We start from the raw sequence: 23057 nt of genomic DNA, 5'->3' as shown, positions 1-23057 counted from the left end.
TGCAAGAAACAAAAAGATGTAACACACAAAAACATTATATGAGAGAGAGCATTCCTGGAAAGATCTTCTGCCTCATTCTCAGAGGAGTCTAGAACTCATTTAATATTTCTGTGGGAGCTGAGTTTTGAGCTTATCTCACCATTGCCAAGTTGGTGAGGCTTGTAGGGTGTAAACAGTGAAGGTTTCTCCATCACTCTGCAAGTGATCCTGGATGTAGCTGCCCATGCTTCCTGATCTGAAAAAGCCCCATTGAAGAAGTAGACTCATTATTTAACCCCCTGGACTTGAAACATGGACACCCGGAAAAGCTGCAAAGATGATTTGGGGCATGAAAGGAAGAGTCCTCAAAACACCACCACATAAGTAAGATAAACATGAAGAAATAAAACCCCACACCCAACTCATGAGAATTTCAGCAAAGTTTTGAATTCAATTTCTTTTGTCGTTAGTCAATGGGGAATGCAGAATAAATTTTTGGCACAGCCCTTGTGGCAAGAGATTAGCTTGCAAACCACACGGACTAGGGCTAACCAGATTTCTTTTTTAAATCAAGCCAGTGTGGGGACAGTTATTTTCACATGGAGGAGAGGAGTGCCCCTTTATCACTTACGGAGGCATTGGAAATCTATTCATCATTGAGGCTTAAGTAAAAAACAAGAAGCTACAGCTTTGAAAAAAGGCTCCTTGTAACTATTCTCTGAGGTCTTGACCAAACAATGAAAGGGTAATGAAAGATCAGACTGAGCAATTGGTATTTTCTTCAGCAGCGCTTCACACGAACAAATGCAATATATAAGGCACAGCACAGAATCAAGAATTGTTATAGTAAAATTGGTACAAATACATATAGCACACACAATAGATGGGGGCAGGGGATGCTGGCGAGTGGACTCTCTAGCCCAACAGAGTCCACAAAGCACGCCAATAAATTCAAGAGCAAATTTGTTCTGGTGAGGAGTCTAAAGTAAGTAGGAATCTTATTTACTGATGTAATGATTTTGAGAAGGTCAGCTGGTGTAATGACACTGAATTGATCAACTGTTGGCATTTTAGTGGAACAACTAAGAAGACATCATCAAGCTGGGCTAATGCTTGCTTACGCAGACTTTAACTTAAATCACGGGCCAGTGGCTTTAGGCCCAGAAGTACAGAAGTAGAAAATCAAGTGCCCTTGCTTTGGAAGATAGATGGAAGGAGTTAATGGGGTTTCTTGTTTGCTAGAAACCTCCTGAAGAATAATATGGATGCTTCTTTTCTGATATAAAATAACGAAGGCATGGGGCGGGGGGGAGACACCTCAGTGCCTTTACAAAAACTGACAGGCAATTTCCGAGTTGGATTTCCAAAATGGGTACCAAAGATGGAGCCTGTCAGAAGCTGTCATGAAGCATGCAGGCTGGCTGCCACAGTTGCCAAGAAAATGCCTGGACAATGCTTGCAAGCGTATTTTAAACTTGCGAGTGCTACCACATTGATATATGAAATATACTCAGCAGTTTACAACGAAGCCTGGGCAGTGAGATAGGTATATTTCTGTGTATTGAGGCAAAGGATTTAAAATAGATTATAGAGAGTACTCATAGAAAGAAAAAAAAGAAGAAACTAGCAGCAGCTGCTGAGCAAGAAGGCTACTGACCACAGTATAAGGAGGAAAAGCCAGTTTTGCTTCTAATTGTATAATCAACAGGGAGTTAGTCACGGTTCCTGAGGAGTGTGGCTGTATGGCATGTGTGCTGGCAGATATATATATATATATATATATATATATATATATATATATATATTTGCCCCTCTCAAAATTTAATTATTAGGTGTGGACCTGAGCAGACCTGATCTGCCCTTGGAGCTGCTGTACTTGCAGCGAATGTGGAAGCAGATGCCGTTCTGGACATGCATCTCCACCCAGCTGAACAGGTTGAATATCTAGTCTGGTGCACTTGGGGATGTGGATCCTCACCAGTTGTTCGCTTCAAGGAAAACTGCTCTGGATGTCAAGGGTGTGGATTTAGGAGGATATGGCCCTCAAGACAGTGACTTCAGAAGGAACTCATAGCGTAAGTTGTTCCGCTAGCAGAAGCCACTGCAAGGATTCCTGCTGGTGCAACAGGACTCCCCCCACTCTCTGCTTCCCTGCATTGTCCCCAAATTTACTCTGGAGGGTTGGGAGAGGAGAAAGGAAAAATCCTTGTACTGAAAGAACATTAGCAGCAGCACTAGGCTGAAGAACGTGGTAAGAATCAGGAGGGAAATTCTCTAAGAAGCTGTTTCCTGCCTTTCAGAACTGAAATTTGTTGGGGGAACATCATGAAGGCTTACTTTCCCACAAAAAACTTTCTATTTAAACAATGTAGAATATACTCTATATAGAATTTCCAAAACAAGCAAACTAAAGAAAAAGAAAAACCAAACACCAGAAAGAAGGCATAGGAATATGTTTTCTGTTCATTATACATCCCTTTTCTTTTCGAATTTCTCTTACTTTTGTCTTCCTGTGTAAGAGTGCCCTCAACACTTGTTTCCTTTTCAGGCCCCTGTGTTAACAATATAAAGGATACTTTCCAACCTATTTGAAATACGGTATAGAAAAATCTATGAAGAGCTGTTCATTTTAACCTCCAGCACTATATCAACTAATTCATTTAAGCTGCCCTTCAAGGAAGACATCAAGGATTAAACTGAAAACATCTGACATTCATTTCTCTGAGGGATTCTCCTCTATTATTTCCCAGAATAAACCTGTTTAAGGTTTAATGCAATTTCTTACCTAAGAATTACCTTCGTTTTCTATTCCAGACAGATGTCTGCATGTACACACAGACTTCCAAAGTACACTCTTTCTCGTGTTTATTTATAAAATGAACATAAATCTAAAATGGTGAAACCAGTCTTTGAATTTATAGAACAACATGATACCGTATTTACTCGAGTCTAATGTGCCATCCAATCCAATGCACACCTCAATTTTCATAACCTTGAAACCAAAAAAAGTATTCGCTGGTGAATATAAATGTGCCATCGAATCTAATGCACATCTTTATTTTTGCAATGTAATTTGGCCAAAAAAAGGTGAGCTTTAGAGTCAAGTAAATACAGTAATTTCTCAAAAACTTGGGAAATGGCAGAGATAGAACTTGCTAAGCAAGGAAAAGACCTATCAAAACCTGAATCATTCAGACTTTTCGCTCTTCTTAATCAAGACTTCAAAATTTGAACGACCATATTAACAAATAGAAGATCAAACTCAGTAACTAGAAGATTGAGAGAGAGCCCCTGTTTACTAATGGGACATATTTGTGCCGGCTTTCACCAGCACAACTGTTTAGTTGAACCCACCCTTAAAAAAGAATTTGATTGTGTTGAATAGAAGTATATCAATCAGGTTTTAGGGATACATGGATTTGGTGGTCATTTCTTCAACTGGATACACACCCTTTAGCTTCTTGTTCGCGTCAATGGGACAAACTCAGATGCTTTCCACACGGATAGAGGCACCTGACATGAACACCCACAGGAATGCCGTATCAATTGAGTCACACACAGAATTTATTAGGACTTCCTCTGAGGTAAGAGAATTCACTGGGGGGGGGGGGGGGCGGAATAGACGGTAAAATAAATCTGTACACAAATTACATCAAATTAACTTCCTTTAATCCAGCAAATTAATACAGTCAGCAAAAACAAGATGTGGAGCTGACTGTGGCTCAGATCATCAGCTTCTTATAGCAAAATTCAAGCTTAAACTGAAGAAAGTAGGAAAAACCACTGGGCTGGTAAGATACAATCTAAGTCAAATCCCTTATGAATACACAGTGGAAGTGAGGAACAGGTTTAAGGATTTAGATTTGCTGGACAGAGTGCCTGAAGAACTATGGATGGAGGCTCGTAACATTATACAGGAGGCAGCAACGAAAACCATCCCAATGAAAAGGAAATGCAAGAAAGCAAAGTGGCTGTCCAACGAGGCCTTACAAATAGCGGGGGAGAGAAGGCAAGCAAAATGTGAGGGAGATAGTGAAAGATACAAGAAATTGAATGCAGATTTCCAAAAAATAGCAAGGAGAGACAAGAAGGCCTTCTTAAACGAGCAATGCAAAGAAATAGAGGAAAACAATAGAATGGGAAAAACCAGAGATCTGTTCAAGAAAATTGGAGATATGAAAGGAACATTTCGTACAAAGATTACCATAATAAAAGACAAAAGTGGAAAGGACCTAACAGAAGCAGAAGACATCAAGAAGAGGTGGCAAGAATACACAGAGGAACTATAACAGAAAGAAATGGATGTCTCGTATACCCCAGGTAGTGTGGTTGCTGACCTTGAGCCAGACATCCTGGAGAGTGAAGTCAAATGGGCCTTAGAAAGCACTGCAAATAACAAGGCCAGTGGAAGTGATGGTATTCCAGCTGAACTATTTAAAATTTTAAACGATGATGCTGTTAAGGTGCTACACTTAATATGCCAGCAAATTTGGAAAACTCAGCAGTGGCCAGAGGATTGGAGAAGATCAGTCTACATCCCAATCCCCAAGAAGGGCAGTGCCAAAAAATGCTCCAACTATCGCACAATTGCACTCATTTCACATGCTAGCAAGGTTATGCTTAAAATTCTACAAGGAAGGCTCAAGCAGTATGTGGACCGAGAACTCCCAGAAGTGCAAGCTGGATTTCGAAGGGGCAGAGGAACCGGAGACCAAATTGCAAACATGCCCTGGATTATGGAGAAAGCTAGAGAGTTCCAGAAAGACATCTACTTCTGCTTCATTGACTATGCAAAAGCCTTTGACTGTGTTGACCACAGCAAACTATGGCAAGTTCTTAAAGAAATGGGAGTGCCTGATCACCTCATCTGTCTCCTGAGAAATCTCTATGTGGGACAAGAAGCTACAGTTAGAACTGGATATGGAACAACTGACTGGTTCAAAATTGGGAAAGGAGTACGAAAAGGCTGCATTTTGTCTCCCTGCTTATTTAACTTATATGCAGAATTCATCATGCAAAAGGCTGGGCTGGATGAATCCCAAGCCGGAATTAAGATGGCCGGAAGAAATATCAACAACCTCAGATATACAGATGACACAACCTTGATGGCAGAAAGTGAAGAGGAATTAAAGAACCTTTTAATGAGGGTGAAAGAGGAGAGCGCAACATATGGTCTGAAGCTCAACATCAAAAAAATGAAGATCATGGCCACTGGGCCCATCACCTCCTGGCAAATAGAAGGGGAAGAAATGGAGGCAGTGAGAGATTTTACTTTCTTGGGCTCCATGATCGCTGCAGATGGTGACAGCAGTCACAAAATTAAAAGACACCTGCTCCCTGGGAGAAAGGCATTGGCAAACCTAGACAGCATCTTAAAAAGCAGAGACATCACCTTGCCAACAAAGGTGTGTATAGTTAAAGTCATGGTTTTCCCAGTAGTGATGTATGGAAGTGAGAGCTGGACCATAAAGAAGACCATAAAGAATAATTGATGCTTTTGAATTATGGTGCTTGGAGGAGACTTTTGAGAGTCCCATGGACTGCAAGAAGATCAAACGCATCCATTCTTAAGGAAATCAGCCCTGAGTGGTCACTGGAAGGACAGATCGTGAAGCTGAGGCTCCAGTACTTTGGCCACCTCATGAGAAGAGAAGACTCCCTGGAAAAGACCCTGATGTTGGGAAAGATGGAGGGCACAAGGAGAAGGGGACGACAGAGTACGAGATGGTTGGACAGTGTTCTCGAAGCCACAAACATGAGTCTGATCAAACTGCGGGAAGCAGTGGAAGACAGAAGTGCCTGGCGTGCTCTGGTCCATGGGGTCATGAAGAGTCGGACACGACTAAACGACTAAACAACAACAATCCAGCAAAAAAAACGTGTGCTTCCTCGGGCAGCACATATACTAAAATCCAGCAAAAATCCCCACCCTTTGTTATCATTATCAAAATACTTGTTGTTTTTGATTTCATTTCTGGATACAAGGTCGATCTATAAAAATCCAAAAGGATGAGTTTCAGTTGGGGGTGGGGGGAGAGAAAAGGATATAATAAGCAAAACCACTTGAATTTCTTGACAAGATAAGCCAATATTCTGTTCAGGAATTTAGATGACTTCAAAATTAGAAAATCTTGTAAATTTTAATCATGACAAACTATGGAAAGAAGTTTCAAAAGATCTTGATAGGTGGTGGCAATTTGAATGCTCCTGGATGGGAAGATTTCAGGGTATGTTTTATCTTGAGTCCACTTTTAATTTTTAAACATCTCTTCCTAATTAAATTCTTCAATATTGGCAAAATGGCAAAAAATTACCCAAGATTTCTTACGGTCTGGAGAAAAAGCAGGAATCAAAACTAAACCTTTATTTCAACTAACAGAGAATGGGGACATAGTTTCCCCTAGCTTTATAAAATATAAGAAAGCAGTAATGTTGAACCCTCTAACTTGATGTTCTACTCAAAATAAAGCCATTACATTGGAGGAACAGTAACTATCTATTCAAATATTTATTCTGGTGCTGTACCAGAGAGAACATGTCTCATATTCAACCCAACCCTTAATTCAATGATTTATTCAAAATTTCATGTATGTATATCTCCCTGCGCAGCAGTTAATTATAATAAGCGGCTGGTTGATAAGCACTTATTAGGAAATATACAAATTTGGGGAGATCCTAATTTAACTGAGATCAGGAATCTGCATATAATGGATTAATAAAACATTATAGATAGATTATTAGTGAGACTGGTAACGTTCACATCTCTGTATTATAGTATTTTAAAATTAAATATTTTGTAAACTCTATTACTGTAAGCTGTATCTCACATAGAGTCTGTGCAAGATTTGAAATATGATTAACTAAGCAGCCAGCTAAATTTGAGCCCAATTATCTTAGACTTAGATAACATTAGACACCTCCATAGAAATGGGGGTGGGGTGGGAATTACATGGACAACACAGACAACATAGAAATGGATGTAGAAGTACGGTATATTCCATAGTTTGCGGCTTATATTAATCTTAATCTTTTTTTTTTAACTGCTCTTAGATGACACCTAAAACCAAGAAGATTAAGTCAAATATTTATGAATGTGGTATATATTCGTTGGGGTGTGGAATGAAGTAGCATATATTTTGGACAGGTCCTAAAATCAGGAATTACTGAGTACAAATAGTAACTGAAATCGGAATAATAACTCATTATGAACTAACTATTGGCACTTTATTATTTATTTTTGGTTCTGTAAAAGAGGGAAATGACCACTCATTTCCTGGCAGTATCCTGGATACCAATCAGTTATTAACAGAAACAAATAACCCACTCTCTATTGGGGACTGGTTATTAAGAATCTGATATTTGGCCTATATGGTCAAATTCAAAAACTTTATAAAAAATAAAGGAGGTCAACAATATGATTTGTTCATGCAGAAAAGGGGGTTATTCATGATTGGAATGATAAAACAGAATATGCAGTCCTGCTGTATGTTGTTTCAGAAGCAAGTGTGGGTGGGGAACTTATCAACCTCTAATTTCTTTCTTCCCTTTTTTATTATTCAGTTCATTTACTGGTGAATTTAGTCACATGAACAGAACACTGTTGTGTTTTTGAAATTTATTTCCTTATGTATATCATCCTGGTTTACCTTGTTACTGAACTTGTTGGGTTAAGAAATCTTGTAAGGTGTACTATATATTTATGCTAAAGCGTGTTCTCCTTCATGGAGAGCACGTGTTGCGGTGGGGGCCACCAGGACACTCCAAAGTTGGGGGGTGGGCTAATTGATCGTTGGCCACTGATGTGATTGGGGCTTCCCTTGTTGTTGGGAAGACGTTAATGTTGCCATTTATTGATTGACAGCCAGAAATAGTAAAACTCCTTGCACGAGGCTAGGGCTTCCTCTTTTCGCCCGTGCATTGGATTGCCCGTCCCTCCCTCCCTAGAATAGGGTTGTTCGCTTTGACCTTGCTATGCCTGTCATGGGGTCGTCTGCTTTGGAGCGGGGGCCTGGTAGGAATTTTGTCCATCTGGCTGATTGGCTGGGGCCATTTGGTTTTTGCCTACTGTGTAGCAAATCGTCTCAACTTGTAAGGTTCGCGGTTAGGCATTGGTTTATGGTTTGGTTGGTTGAGGGGCATGGATTGGCTGTGCCTGCCCCTCTAATGCTGCTGCTGCAAGGGATTCCGTTAAAGGAATTGGGAGCTAACTATTGCTTGTCCACTCTGTCAAGGGGGCTCGGGCCATAGCAATGAGCTCCTGGTTGCATTTGGGGTGAGGGCAGGTTCCCTGCTCCGCGTAACCCCCAAGTGTATTCCCCCATTCTGACTTTCGCATCGTGCGGAATGTCAGTCTGTCCCCCATGGTGGGGGCAGATAGTCGCAACCAATGCCTATGCAACCACTCACAAATTTGTATTTTAATAAAGTTGTGGCCAAAATTATGCCAAAAATCTTAAACAAAAATTTCTGTGTGATGTCTGAGTTATTGGGGTGGACCTGGGGACCTCGACACACAACTGTCCTTTTTACATAAAAAGGTAAAAGGACCCCTGACCATTAGGTCCAGTCGTGGCCGACTCTGGGCTTGCGGCGCTCATCTCGCTTTATTGGCCGAGGGAGCCAGCGTACAGCTTCTGGGTCATGTGGCCAGCATGACTAAGCCGCTTCTGGTGAACCAGAGCCGTTTACCTTCCCACCGGAGCGGTACCTATTTATCTACTTGCACTGGTGTGCTTTTGAACTGCTAGGTTGGCAGGAGCAGGGACCGAGCAACAGGAGCTCACCCCATTGTGGGGATTCGAACTGTGGACCTTCCGATCGGCAAGCCCAAGAGGCTCAGTGGTTTAGACCACAGCGCCACCCGTGTCCCCACACTTTTTACATACAGCTATAATAAAACTGACAGGGAAAAATTCTGGATTGCATAATGGGCACCTTAACAACCCATGGCCTCATCTCAGGGGATGCCAAACAACATCACTGAGTGTCAGCAAATGAATCCCTTCTGAACACCCCCAAAGCTGGCAGGAGCATCATTCCATTTATATTAGAGCAGCTGAGGAAGGTGGAAGCCAAAATGTTTTGCTATTTAAACTACATATGACAGTAAACATCTGCAATAAAGCAAAATAGATAATAATAGAGAGAGATTTAATTAAAAGAAAAACCCTCACATCAACCCCCCCCCCCCAGTTCAGGCAGACACATATTGAGATTTTAAGGAAATACTAAAGGACACTTTGGCCAAGGAAGGAAAATGGAAGCTGTTAAGTTGTGGGTGAACATATCAGACGGCACAGCGATTCTTCAAACAGCTCTTGTTTATTCACAGGCCAGAACAGAACTGAACTGAAGGGTTCAGCCAGGTTGCTTATATAGAGCTCCAGTACAACGCAACTGTAACAACTTTCTGTAACTATCCAATCACTGAACGTCACTTTCAATTCCTTATTTGCATATGTGGACCTGAGTGAAAACTATCTACAGTATCCCCCTGCTGGCCCAGGGTGAGAACTTCAGTACATAAGAGAAGCCTCTTTTGTGGCAGAAGAAAACCAATGAGAAACTGGAGGACAGGACTAGTTGGTTATCTGTGTTTGCTACTATCTCGCTTCTGACTCCAGCCCTGATGAATCCTTAGATAATCATACTATCATTAGCTTGAAAAAGCTGCTGAAGGGAGTCCAACAGCTAGACATGCACCGTCCCCGACTCCTCGGGGATCCCAGCTCCTCAGCATGCTAAGCAGCATGCAGCTTGTAATGCATTGAGCAGCATTGTTTTCTTATAACACATAGCTTAAAAATAACATTTTATAATTTCCAAAGCAATGCACATTTATTACCTCAAATATAATGAACAACTATTCTGTATGGAAGGTCAGTGTTATTCTATTATATGTGCATCACTTTAGAGACTCCGGCTGAGAAAGGCCAGCTTGCCCAGGGCAAATGATTTTATAGACGATACTTCCTGGTCCAGAGCTCAGTCTCATGGGCACTATATTTCCATAGCTTCTTTACTGGATTCCTTTTCTGACTAGCAATGAGGCAGCCCTGGAAATGCAAGGCTTGCGCAGTTGTGTCACTCAAATGCTTGACTCTGGTGCCCAGCGGTATACAGTGCAGTATCCGCAGGTAATATCCCAGGAAAAAACAGAGCCGGGCTTACCTTGCCTGCTGCCTTCATGAAACAGAGAAAGTGCGGGACACGCTAATATCTCCTTGTGATAAGGAAAAAATCAAAAGCTTCTGCCCACCACCGGCAAACAGTTTCAGGAACAGTTATAAGTCAGGGCAGCTTCATTCTATTTGCACATCTCTGGTACTTAGCATGTCTTTAAACCACACTGTCAGATTTTCATTAAAATTGACATATGTTAAACATAATCTATAATAACATATTGGATGGGAGGTTTCAAAATCCTTTCTAGCATCATGTCATGCTATCCCAGTGATGAAAATCCATGCCCACGCTGCTTTGAGGAAGCCAAGTGCAGCCAACCAGTTTCTGCAGGCTTCTGGGATAAATTAGTTGTGAATAATAATTCCTGTGCAATGTGCTGTGTGACAATCCTAATGTACAACTGCGCCATCTGGACTACAACAACAAACCCAGTTTGTCAACGATAAGGAAAGATGTACAGGGATCTGCACTGTCACTTGCCAGGCAGCACACCAATTGCTCTGGCAACTCCGAGGCTTCTAGGTGAGTCGACTTATAGATGTTGCAGACATGAAAGGAAAACAAGATTTCTCTCTGCATAATCAGAAACAGCTGTGACTTCGGAAGTTATTTTTCCTCCCACAGCATATCTGTCTCCTCAGTTCTTCACAGTGACCCGGGTCCCCTCTAGCTGCAGCCATGAATTGGGACGCTGCCTTACAGTGCAACAAGATAAGCCAGGAGGGCACGTGAAGACTCCTACTGAAAAAATGCATTCATCAAAGCACTTTTTCTTCCCTCAGAATTCCTCCGATATTTTGCCTAAGCAAAAACTTTCACCAGGGAATGTTGCTTAACATAAAACACAGAGACAACCTTCCAGCCTAGAACAGCTTGGCTGTGGCTTCTTTTGCTCCCAGGCGTCCCCAAGTGCCGGCAGTTTGAAGTCCATGGCTCCCTTCATAGGACTTCCACCCCACCCACTCCCCAAACTCCTGGTGTCCTCCTAATAACCTGTTTTTAAAAGTGCAGATTGCACTGCAATTATTAAGGTGAAAACAAAAATGACAAAGTGCTGGTCTGAAAACAACCAATTCCTGCTATTCATATATTGGTAGGTGGGTGAGACTCCCCATCCCAGGCACTTGGAAAAAACAAGCCTTTCATAAATGACCAGATCACATCAACTGCACAGCAGAACACAAACGTCATTTTATTCCTTGATGTATTGAAACCTGTAGAAACTGCCATCTCCTAAGGAACAAAGCACACGGGGGCCTCCTTTCCCCCCTCAGAGCTAAAAAGTTCAGTGATAAAAACAGGTCAGCTAACTCATTCACAACACCAGAACAATCTTTGGAGAGGAATTATGCTTGACACAGATTTGTAGTTGAAAAAGGATTTGCCATGTTGCCGTCTCCTCCCTCCCCACCCTATGTAGTTATAGGAGGGATGGTGCTAAACGTCTGCAACTTGAGGTTCCACTGTATTTATTAATGGTGGCACCTTCTTCCTCAGGTGGCTGTGGTCTCTCCTTCCTTGGAGGTTTGCAAGCAGAGGCTGGATGGCCACCTGCCAGGGATGCTTGAGCTGAGATTCCTGTCTTGCAGGGGGTTGGACTAGATGGCCTTTGGGTGCATTCCAGCTCTACCATTCCAGGATTCTATTATTAACACTGATGTCTATTCTGCCTTGGCACTTTCTCAGGATTTATAATAAGCAAGAAGGAGAGATTTTTAAACAGGGGTAATGACGATGGTATACAATTTTAAAATGTATTCCCTACTCTTATGTTAACAATGAAAATTTTAGTGAATAAATGAATGCTTTTATGGGGGGAAAACAGCGCCTATTATAGCTCACACAGGAACCTGGCTCTCTCAGGGATGATCATATAATAGCTCCATTCCAATGGACTGCTCTTTCACAGCAGACTAGACCTCAAGTTGCAGAAAATCCACGGGGGGGGGGAATTGCTTCTTGTGCTAAAGATGTATACTGAACAAGGAAAGCAGATTCTAATCTTTTTCAAAAGCAGATACAGTGGTACCTCGGGTTACAGACGCTTCAGGTTACAGGCGCTTCAGGTTACAGACGCTTTAGGTTACAGATGCTTCAGGTTACAGACTCCGCTAACCCAGAAATAGTACATCGGGTTAAGAACTTTGCTTCAGGATGAGAACAGAAATTGCGTGGCGGCAGCGGGAGGTACCTCAGGTTAAGAATAGTTTCAGGTTAAGAAGGGACCTCTAGAACGAATTAAGTTCTTAACCCGAAGTATCACTGTACTCTGTATTTTAATCTTGTATGCCCATACTAGCCAGTTCATCTGTTCATCTGGAGAAAAAGAGTAAGCCTCTAAGAATTGCTCATCTCTGTTGTTTGAGAGACTTCCAACTGTATGATTCACAGGAATCCCATCTCACCATCACACCTTAGGAGTTACTGCTAAAGAGGAGAGGTCTTCTGATGGTTGTTGAAACACACCAGAAGTTAAATGCAGAAAAATGGGCTGGGAGTTTTCAAAGCAACTTGCTCCTGTCTCCTGCCACATCCATTTCACGCTGCCTCACCCACCACGTCACTCTAAACTTACCGATCAATAATGGCGCACATATCAATGCTGACGTTGGCGAAACTTCCCAGCTTTCCTTGTTCTACTGCATGCAAATCCACCAGCTGATCATCGACATGAATAAGCTGCATGCAGCCTTGGAATGAGAGCTGAAGAAAACCTGTATATAAGTAAACAGACAAAATAAGGGTTGCTGTTATATTCAACAGAAAGTTCAGGAAAATCATTTGAATGTACAGCTCATAGGATACATTGTCATTCCTTTGCCAAAGCACATCTTGGTAAAAATCAAATGCTGGTGGGGGGGGGGGAGGTAATAAGGGGCTTTTCAAAAAAGAAATATGATAAAGTGTGGGCATTGTCTTTGTTGTGTAATTGCCTGTAACCGCAAGCATGGCTTTTAACTCGAATTGCAAACAAGCCAGAAACTCAGTGATATCTATTAAAAATCTATTCTGGCAAATCACAATTTATTGTGTGAAACTCCACAGTGTTGCACCTTGCTGTAAACACAGGACCCACAGACGATGAGACATTTATTTATGTAATGGAACCCCTTGTGGTTTTATTACATAAAACAGAAAGTGCTGCAAAAGAACAGCATGTTCCATGGCCTCTTGTCCACTAATCAATGTTTACTAACAACTAAAACACTCCAGGAAAAGAGGTGAAGAACCAGCTTCCCATGCTCTTACGGACTTGGACTGGAGACAGCGCTGGCTGATCTGAAGATGCGGCTCTGGCTCACTCCACCCCCCACCTTCCCTGCAGGTGCCCCACTGAAAGGAGCACTCCCTAGTAGGAGGTTGCCACCCAACCCTAGAAAAATGGGATTGGCCCGTTTTTGGACAAAAGTGCCCAACGTCCCTTTTGGACTTCAAACAGGATGCCTTGTCCCTCGTATTTGAGCTCAACTGGCCCCAAATGGTGGCTGCATCACTGTTGGTGTGGCTGAGGAGAAGCCCAGCCGAAGTGACAACAGAGAGAAAGGGGAAGGAGCAACCATCTCTCCCTCGCCCCCTCCTTCCTTCCCTCTCACTGGTGCTCCTTCTCAGCTGACGCCTGCCAGTCAAGCATTGCACACAGTTGACGCAACTTGGCCCCCTCCGCCATCCCAACCTGACCTCTCTGCTCTGCTCATCTCTTCTGACGCCAGCATGGGGAGCCAGCCATCTACCCCTGGCCCTGCCCTTCCAAGAGGGGGGAGGATTTGGTGTCACGAGAGTGTGTGTGCCCCCCAGTCCCAACCCCCAACCTGTCCTTGCTCCACCTATCCTGTATTTTGTCCTGCTTGACCAAAGGTGGCAACCCTACCTAGCAGAGACCCCCCCCCCGTCACTATTTGTCCTGGGGCATTCTTTGAGCGTTGGGTCTGGCCGGCTGAAGGCAGCCCCTTGTACAGCCTGGCTTCCCCAGGAGAAATGCTTCCCCATTCCAGAGCCCCTCCTTGCACATGCCAGGCTCCTAGGAAAGGATTCCAAATTACCCTTTGCTCTTCAACAGACATTTCCAACTCTAAATAATAAAAAGCTATACTAGATTTCCTCTGTATCAAAACAAATGAAACAAAACCCTCAATGATATATAATGTTCCCTGGATTTGCTATCCTTGAAAAAATATTTGGGGAAAGACAAATGACTTGCATGCAAAAAATAAAATACAGCCTTATAAATATATCATAATAGGAACAACTTTCATTTTAATCTAAAATGGCACTATAACTTGAGCACTCTGTGGTCCACACAACAGCTTTTATGAAGAGACTGGAAGCGCTTGGTAATTGTTCGTTTACATCTCAAACACTCTTTGGGCTGAAGGTACTTCCTGTGGTTTGAGACTGCTCCTACTTGATATTTTTATGTAATTTCTCATTTGAAAATTGCTTTCTAATTTTATTTCATTTGTTCTCTCTGTAAGTTGGATGCATACTTTACCATGCTTAGAGTAGGCCTATTGAAATCAATGGCACAAATTAGGCAGGACTGTAACTGCTTTTCTACTTTTATGTGCATTTCCATATGATGAAAGCAGGGCAAGCAATTTGTCGGGGGGGGGCACACAGTTGCCCACCCTTTCCCCCCACCCTCCCCACATCATCCATTGCAAGGTCCTTTAATGCCACGTGAAACTCAACACAGAAGGACAGAGGAGGAGGGGTAACTTTATGAGAGCGACAGGGGTGGCAGCTGGGAAAATGCAGGGAAGAAAAAAATGATCAAAGTCCCCCCCCCCCCTTTGTTTTAAGACTACATTTCTGGTGTTTTTCTCTCCAGGGAGAATTTATTTGCTTTGGAGTATGTGAACGTGCACTTGGAGAATAGTTGAGAGAGGAGAAACAAAGGGACTCCCTCTCCCCCAAAGGAACTGCGGAAATTGCCTTTACGGTTAGCTCAGATCTGGGCACCTGAAGGCGAGAGGCAGGGCCCGCTTCTCCCTTTCCTCTCCTAGGCAACTGGCAGCTGCCATTCGGGACCTTTGTGTTGGCCTGACAGTTCTGGAAGCATGGTCTGCTCCCATGGCAACCAGGGATACAAACAGCACCAGGCTAGTAGGCAGAGCGGTGCTCCCCACTTGCCTCCCTGCTCCCACCGCAGCATGGCGTCCGCCAAGGAGAAGACCGGCACAGACAGCAATGTCATCACACGCGAGCAGCTGCTGAAAGAGGAAGAGGTAGGACCTCGGGCCCTGGCCAGAAACACAAGGCGAGGCAGCCTAGGTGGCTTCTAGAATACGCACAGGAGAGCACTCCTCAACTTTCAGGCTGATATTGCAAATATGGAGGAGCCCAGAACATGGCTGCCAGTTAATGCAAGCATGACACACGGACCTGTGGCAGTGAGTTCCACAGATTAATAAGTTCCATCTAAGTCCAAGGCTGAATGCTTCATGGGAAAACTGTAAAAACTTTCCTCTTTGGCCTTTCAATTCAGCTGTCAGGATTAAGCAGATTTTAATATAATTGTATATTTTGTCTCTATTGCAGATATTTTTAAAATAGTTATTAACTGCCCCGAGTTATTGGGAAATGCCAGGTTAGAAACTGAGCTAAGTTTGATGGTTCATGGATATTAGATGTGTCTAAAACGTGACTGGAATTTTTAAAATTACAAATAAAATGCCCCCCCTTTAACAAACAATATTGAAACAACTTCATTTGAAATCCCCACAAATATGTCCAATCCTATGCATGTCAGCTCAAAAGTAACTTGTCCCAGTGAATTAAATGAAATTTACACCCATGCCAGTGTGTACTGGAATGTAGCCTTTCACTCTCAAAATGGATCCTGGATTTCGCTTCATCTAGAATTCAATAGCAACTCTGGGATGTCTGAAAGTTTCTCCTGAGAACATTCCTTCAACATTCTTCAAAATCGCTATAGAATTTTTGCCTGATCAGAACCTGATTTTCCTCACATTTGCCTTTGCCAACTTTTTTGTCAGCTGTGGGTGGCTACGGACCATGTGTGGCCTACACTTTATTTTCTTACATTTATATTTCACCTCCCCCCCATCATTGTTCCCAAGCTGGCATAAATGTCTTTGCAGGATCTGTCCCATCCAGGCACCGATAAGAGCTGTTTATCTGTTTAGCACCAATATGACGATGGTCTCCTGTCAACGTCTAATGATGTGATAAGAGTAGTTAGTTAGCCAGTTGACTGACCCTGTGGAGAGACTTATTGGACTACATTCCCACAAGCAATAGTGAATACAGGATAGTGAAGATCTAGGAAAATATTTCTCATCACATGAGGAGATTCTCCAGAGCACTGGCTCCCCCTGTGGTTGCATATCTCCTGCATTACGTTTGCAAATGCCGGCAAAGAGCCAGCTGCCAGCATCCCTGGGGTGGCATGAAAAAGGGCTTCTGTTTCTCCCATTAGGAACAGGGTACAAACTCGAATTTTTGCCAGGGGGCTGGCTGGGCTCTCAGCCCCAGGCAAAGTCTCTAGAGGGGAGCCACTGAAGCTCCCAGCTTGCGGGGGGGCTTCCTCCGACCTCAGCCGGCTCCGGAGTCTAAAAGGGTCCTTGGGTGTCGTAGTCCTGTGCTGCTCAGCCTCAGCAGGGCTCAGTGGCGGGAGAGGCCAGCCAACCAGCCAAGTCTCAGGGGGGTCCTTGCCTGGAGGCAGAGTCCATATACAAGGTTCAGTCCAGTCCTAAGGGCAGGGGCATCTCAGTTCACATAGTCGGACTATCCGGGGGTCAAGAAAGCCAAGAGTCCAAGGTAACGAGAAGCAAGGAGCAGCAAGGTCTGGCCAGGCGAACATTGTTCGCAGCAGCTGACTGAGGCTGCAAACCCTGCTTAAGAAAGCTGGAGCCAGCTGGCTCCCATCAGGAGCAAGAAGGCTGATCAGAGGGGAGTCACTCTGCCTTTGGCTCCTTCAGGCTGCTGCTCAGCAGGTGAAGCTGACTCCTGCCCCATGACATTTGGCACCAGAGTGTCTTTGGTAGTGTGGATCTTGAGCTGCTGAGCATCGGAGGGATGCTAATTTGCAAAGGGAAGCAGGAAAACCTGGAAACGATCCTCCTTCCCTTTTCCTCCTGTCTGTTTTTGGAACTGTGTGCAAAAGAGAAATCCTGGAGAAGTTGATCTCCAAGCAAAGTTGAAAAATGGAAGTTTTGTTGCTTTCTTCTTTTGTTTCCCTTAATGTCTCAGAGATCAATTAAAAGTGGTGAAGAGATCAGAACACCACCTCCTGTCCTTTTTTGGGGAACAGAAGCTTTTCTGCAGCCCATTGTGTAAACAATTTAAATGTCAAGTTCACAAGATAAGCACTTTGGAGTATTGCTTGCTTATGTGTGTTCTCTCTCTCTCTCTCTCTCTCTCTCTCTCTCTCTCTGTGTGTGTGTGTGTGTGTGTATACTGAGTTGAATAGGATTCAAAATGCAGCAGTCTGATTGGTCCTAGAACAATGCAGCAGTCTGATTGGTGCGCAGGAGCCACCCAATCATGCTCCAGGTGGAAGTGAATCCACATCCTGATTGGCCTACAGGAGAATCCCAGAATTAGCCAATCACGTGCAGCCCATTGTGTAAATAATGTATATAAAGCAGACATTCTGGGAGAACTTTCATTCCTCCTCACCACTATGAGCTGAATAAAGAGCATGAAATCCACTCTCGACTCTGAGTATATTTCAGTGTGTTTTGGCTCTAGAGGACAACATGCATGTTTACAGCATGTGAATACATAAAGAGGACACTGCTTCATACAATCAGCTACAAAAACGGAGTCCTCTTTATACTGGAAATAAAATACCTGCAGTGAAAGAAATGTGATGCTGACATACAAAGCATTTTGTATTCATCCCTTCTTGTAATTTGGAAGGAAAATGTAGCTAATCCACTTTAAATTCTTTAATTGGAATGGGTCAGCAGCCGGCAATTTTTTAACAAACTTGTGGAGTTTTTTATTTCATTTTATTCTTTAGAGCCAGAAACTGGAAGCCTTACTACTCAGAAGTAAGTCCCACTGTCTTTGTGCCCTTTATGAACAAATGTGTTGACTTGTGTATGTGTGTGTGTACGCAAATGCACGTCTCTCTCTCTCTCTCTCTCTCTCTCTCTCTGTGTGTGTGTGTGTGTGTGAGAGTGTGTGTGTGTGAGAGAGAGAGAGAGAGAGAGAGACACACTAGGTCTTTGCCCTGAGTGACAGAAAGCCTAGTTTCAGCCCTGCTTTTGCTTTGCACTAACTATCTTTCATTGCATTTCAGATGTTAGCAAAAGCTCAAGCATATGCTAAATTGCTCCGAAGGTAAATGGATTTTGAAATCCTGTTTTCTAACTGTGGACTTTAGTGGCTAAAAGCTTTTTTTTCAGTAAAGAAACAATGACACAGGCTGCCTCCAGGGTGACAGAGCTTTTGACACCCAGCTGAAAATGCAGCTAGGCAAAAACTCACAAATTGATGATAAACACCAAAACCTTCCAGACCCAACAGCCTGATTAAAGCCAGTCTCTGTGCTGGGTCTGAAAGCCACATCAGATGTTGGCTGTGGCCGGCAGATAAGAGCCATTCCTTTGCTCTGGATGGCAAAACACAACCAGCATCTGTGTGATTCCTATGGATGCTCCCTACATTGCATTTAGCTATGAACTAAAGGACAATCCCCCCCCCCACATAATTATGTGTTTATGTGAAACATTTCTATACCACCCTTCATACTACAGAAGCTCACAATAATACAAATACACTTCTCCAAAAAACAGCAGGTTAAAATACAACAAAACATAAACATCACGTTGAAGCCAAACCATTCTATTAAAATCTTTGTTCATTTCGTGCTCCACTTTCTGCATTTTGTCATATGGTTCATTCCTACAGTGGTTCCTGGTTTGAGGATTGCAGGGAATAGGGCTCACACATTTACGCATGTTTATTTGCACATATGCTGGAGGGATGTATGTGGGGTTAGTCCCACCCCCTTTAAAAACCTCTGGCTGCATTAACACACAACACTAAGCCATGCACAAGGAGGCTGCACAAAGCCACAGGCTTGCAAACTTCTCCCTCTCACACCCCATCCTCCCTTTCAGCCAAGAGGAAGACTTCACCAAAGGTTCGTTTTTCATGATTCTTGCCATGTTGTTACAGTAGAACCAGGAATCATAGTTTCAAAGAAAAAAATCTGGTCAGCTCCAAAACATGCTTGCATGTTTCACTAACCATAGTTTGTTTTATACCACAAACCATGATCTGCACTTAGGGACAAGTCAGGAGTCAGGTGAAGAGGCCTTGCCTGCCCGTTTTTGGAAAGGAAGCAGCAGGGCTCCAGGATCGTGCCAGAGCATCACACCTCCTTCCCTAAGATGGGCAAATGCTTCTCGGGCTGTGGGAGGAAGGCAGGATGCTCTGACGGGGTCCAAGAGTCCTCTCACCTCCTCCCCCCTCCCCCAAGGGTGGTGGTACTGTTGCATACTGCCAGAAGAAAAGCCCTGCTTAAAATGCAGTGCTGCATTTAATGTAACATGTAGCCTGGCCCTCAAAAAGAAGTTTGGAAATGTCTTCATTCCGCAATGAATACAACAGCAATGACTGGTTTGTGCTGCTCACACAACTTGTCCTGCCTCTGCTTCTGCAGCTGGGAGCGCGGCAAGGCGATGGCCCTGGAGCTGGCAAAACAAGAAGACAGGTGTCTGGAAAGGGCCAGAAAGAGGGAGCAGGCAGAAGTGAAAGAGGAGCTGTACCATGCTAATAAACAACTGAAGATGGTAAAGTTTGAAGTCAACTCCCCCCGCTTTCAGTTTTCAGGCAGGTGCAGCAAGGAGGAAATCCTCTCAGTCCAAACAAGAGGACCGCTTGTTTTCTGAGGCTTGATTCCTACTTTTCATGGGGAGAAAAACAACCTTCAGACGTGTACAATTGCATTTGAGAAATAATGTCAGCAATATAGTGAGGGCCTTGCTCACACCATAAGGGCATCAGGTGAAAGCTTGGAAGAGAGGAATGGTTTGCATTTCACTGGTAACTTGCTTTCAGAACACGGACATGATGTAGTAATTAAATCTCTAGTCCCCGCACAATCCAAGTTACAAGGCAAAATGTGCAGGTGCTATCCTGCTCATTAGTTTTGTGAACACTCCTTTCAGTGTTTGTTTCTTCGTAACAATGCCAGCAGAAGCTCCTCACTTGCATGCTAGATATGACCTTATACAGTACACAACACTATTGTCTCATATAAAATGGAACTGATTTGTAGAAAAGACTTTATGACCTGAAAAAAGAGACAATGCCCTTACTTTTGTAAACTAAGATATTTTTTAATAAAAAATATTTATTTAAAACCCCCACAAATAAAGGTGACTGAGAGGCATTCAGAGGGGAAGGAAAATCTCCCTCCTCTGAAGGGAAATGGAATATTAGAAAGTGAGGTAAAAGGTCAATATTTATTATTATCTCAATGAATGAATAAATAAACTGGGAATGGAAAGGAAGGAGTTAAGGGAAGAAAGTTGTTGCAAGAGGAAGAATGAATGTAAAAGGGCCGTGGAAGTCTCGTCTACACCAGGTCACCCAGATTGTACCTGATGCAAATGGAGCCAACCTCAGCTCCTTGGATGGAGCTCATAATTGGTATCCATAGTAAAGGTAGAGGTACCCCTGACCATTAAGTCCAGTCGCGGACGACTCTGGGGTTGTGGCGCTCATCTCGCTTTATTGGCCGAGGGATCCGGCGTACAACTTCCGGGTCATGTGGACAGCATGACTAAGCCGCTTCTGGCGAACCAGAGCAGCGCACGAAAACGCCGTTTACCTTCCCGCCAGAGTGGTACCTGTTTATCTACTTGCTCTTTGACGTGCTTTCAAACTGATAGGTGGGCAGGAGCAGGGACCGAGCAACAGGAGCTCACCCCATCAAGGGGATTTGAACTGCCAACCTTCCGATCAGCAAGTCCTAGGTTCTGTGGTTTAGACCACAGCGCCACCCGCACCCCAGCATCCATAGTAGCAAGCAGTAATACTGAGTGCAGCCCTTGTTGAAATAGAAAAGAAACAGCAAAGGAGTTGTTGTTAATAGTTTTTCCATGTCCTGCAGGTTCGGCGAGCAGCTTTACGTCATCGCCTAAGTTTTGAGCATCTGCAGTACCAACTGGAATTGAACCACTTGGGCAAGTCATTCTTCACAGAGCGGCTGTGAGCACTTATCTCAGACAACCCAGACCATTATATGCTGATGCATTTTCATATTGTAGAGAGATTCTTCTTTCAATGTTTAAGAATCAAATGCAAGCAGTGAAAGGAAAGATTAAACAGTTTTTGTTTGAATGGTTCGGTATACACTGGAAGTTGCACATTTTGTTTCTGATAGAGGGCAACTCAACTATACATCAGAGTGGACTCTGGTCTAAGCACAAACAATGCAATGTGTGAATTTGCTTGCCCGTTCTGTGTGTTTGAAAATGAGCAGCACTTTTAGGTTCACTTATAAATCCTCACCACAACTTCTAATTGACAATAAAGAATAGAATCTATGTTACAATCAAAGTTTTTCCCCTTTGTCTGACACAGGAAAAGGAAAAGGCAAGATGCAAAATAATTTCACAATTTGCAGTAATTTATTAAAAAACAAACACTAATTGTTGTTTCATTGAAAATTGGTAATGATTACTTGCAGGATGTTTTTAAACCATCCAGAAAATGCAAATTCTACGTATTGTGATTATTGCAGGTATTACGGTGCCAATAAATTAGAATTAGTGCTCTGCAGGCAGTCTTGAAGGGTCAGATTCTGTTCCTTCATTCAGTACCAGACTGTATGGGAAAATATTAGAAACAGCATAGCATGTTTTATGCTGTTCTATATGGTGTGGTTGTAAAGCTCAGATAAGACTACTTTTCACCCTGCAGCAAGGTGAATTCTTTATACCTTGGCATTTTCTATTTCAGCCTTAAATGTACAGTGGTACCTTGGGTTACAGATGCTTCAGGTTACAGACTCCGCTAACCCAGAAATAGTACCTCAGGTTAAGAACTTTGCTTCAGGATGAGAACAGAAATTGCATGGCACCAGCGGGAGGCCCCATTAGCTAAAGTGGTGCTTCAGGTTAAGGACAGTTTCAGGTTAAGAACAGACCTCCAGAATGAATTAAGTTCTTAACCCTAATTTACATGGCTTCACTCCATTTCTGGGCAGTGTCAATACTTGTAAAGATGCCCCACCTTTCCTCCAAGGAACTTGGTAGCTCCTTTTTATCTTCACAACAACCCTGTGAAGTAGGTTAGGCTGAGAGATAGTGACTGGCCCAAGATCACCCAGTCGGCCTCATGGCTGAGTGGGGACTTTGAACCCTAGTCTCTCCCAGGTCCTACTAACACTCTAACCACACTCTAAAGCTATACCAGGCCAACCCATAATTGTCTAGCTGGCCTGCATAACCCGGTCATGACGAAGTTTGCCAGGCTTGTGCATGTGCTCCTGGCTCTGTTCCTTCAACCCCTTCCATCTAATGTTTTCCACACAGAGAAAGAGGACAGATTATCCACACACACACACACACACACACACACACACACGATCTGCCCTGTTTATCAGAGTTCTTTGCCTGGGTGGAAAAAGCAAATAAGAATGAAAATTATTTAATTGGCTCCAATAATTGCTTGCAATTCCTTTGCCATTTTCGGCAGATGTAATAGAAGATAACACAGCAGAAAGCCAGATAATGATTAAATTGCAGCGTATGTTTACAGTCTGCATTCTGCGTAATAGATTCTATGGAAGGCTTTCTCTTTCATAACAAAGGATCCAAGATAATGCTTGTCATATTTTCAAAATAGCAGGGCCTCCCTTCACTGCCTCACGTCCCCCATATGGGACTATAAAAGGCAATTTTGCTCAG

At 43.2% G+C, this 23057-nt stretch overlaps 2 protein-coding genes across 2 annotated transcripts in view; one reads left to right on the top strand and one right to left on the bottom strand.

Moving 5' to 3' along the window:
* The window catches only part of CNTNAP2 (contactin associated protein 2), a 1037318-nt gene that overhangs the window by 351226 nt on the left and 663035 nt on the right, over positions 1–23057 (bottom strand). The window contains exon 10 of the mRNA XM_079947520.1: positions 12740–12878. Within this exon, the coding sequence (XP_079803646.1) occupies positions 12740–12878 (139 nt within the window). The remainder of the gene's footprint in view (positions 1–12739; positions 12879–23057) is intronic.
* CFAP141 (cilia and flagella associated protein 141) lies at positions 15279–21486 on the top strand. The gene is made up of 4 exons (XM_079947674.1): positions 15279–15389; positions 18434–18474; positions 19802–19931; positions 21257–21486. Exons 1-4 carry the CDS (start codon positions 15315–15317, stop codon positions 21356–21358), a joined length of 348 nt encoding a protein of 115 aa, XP_079803800.1. The 5' UTR covers positions 15279–15314; the 3' UTR covers positions 21359–21486.

This window comes from Podarcis cretensis (assembly GCF_951804945.1).
Source record: "Podarcis cretensis genome assembly, chromosome: 12".
NCBI classification, from domain to species: domain Eukaryota; kingdom Metazoa; phylum Chordata; class Lepidosauria; order Squamata; family Lacertidae; genus Podarcis; species Podarcis cretensis.
The sequence above is the reverse complement of the archived record's forward strand: the minus strand, read 5'-3'. Positions and strand labels throughout refer to the sequence as shown.

What these genes read in the sequence shown, in the direction of transcription:
- CFAP141 (XM_079947674.1), top strand. Translation starts at nt 15,315, where the DNA reads ATGGCGTCCGCCAAGGAGAAGACCGGCACAGACAGCAATGTCATCACA. An exon ending in AGCTGCTGAAAGAGGAAGAG is followed by an intron (nt 15,390 to 18,433) that starts GTAGGACCTCGG and finishes ATTGCATTTCAG; the next exon opens with ATGTTAGCAAAAGCTCAAGC. An exon ending in CTAATAAACAACTGAAGATG is followed by an intron (nt 19,932 to 21,256) that starts GTAAAGTTTGAA and finishes CATGTCCTGCAG; the next exon opens with GTTCGGCGAGCAGCTTTACG.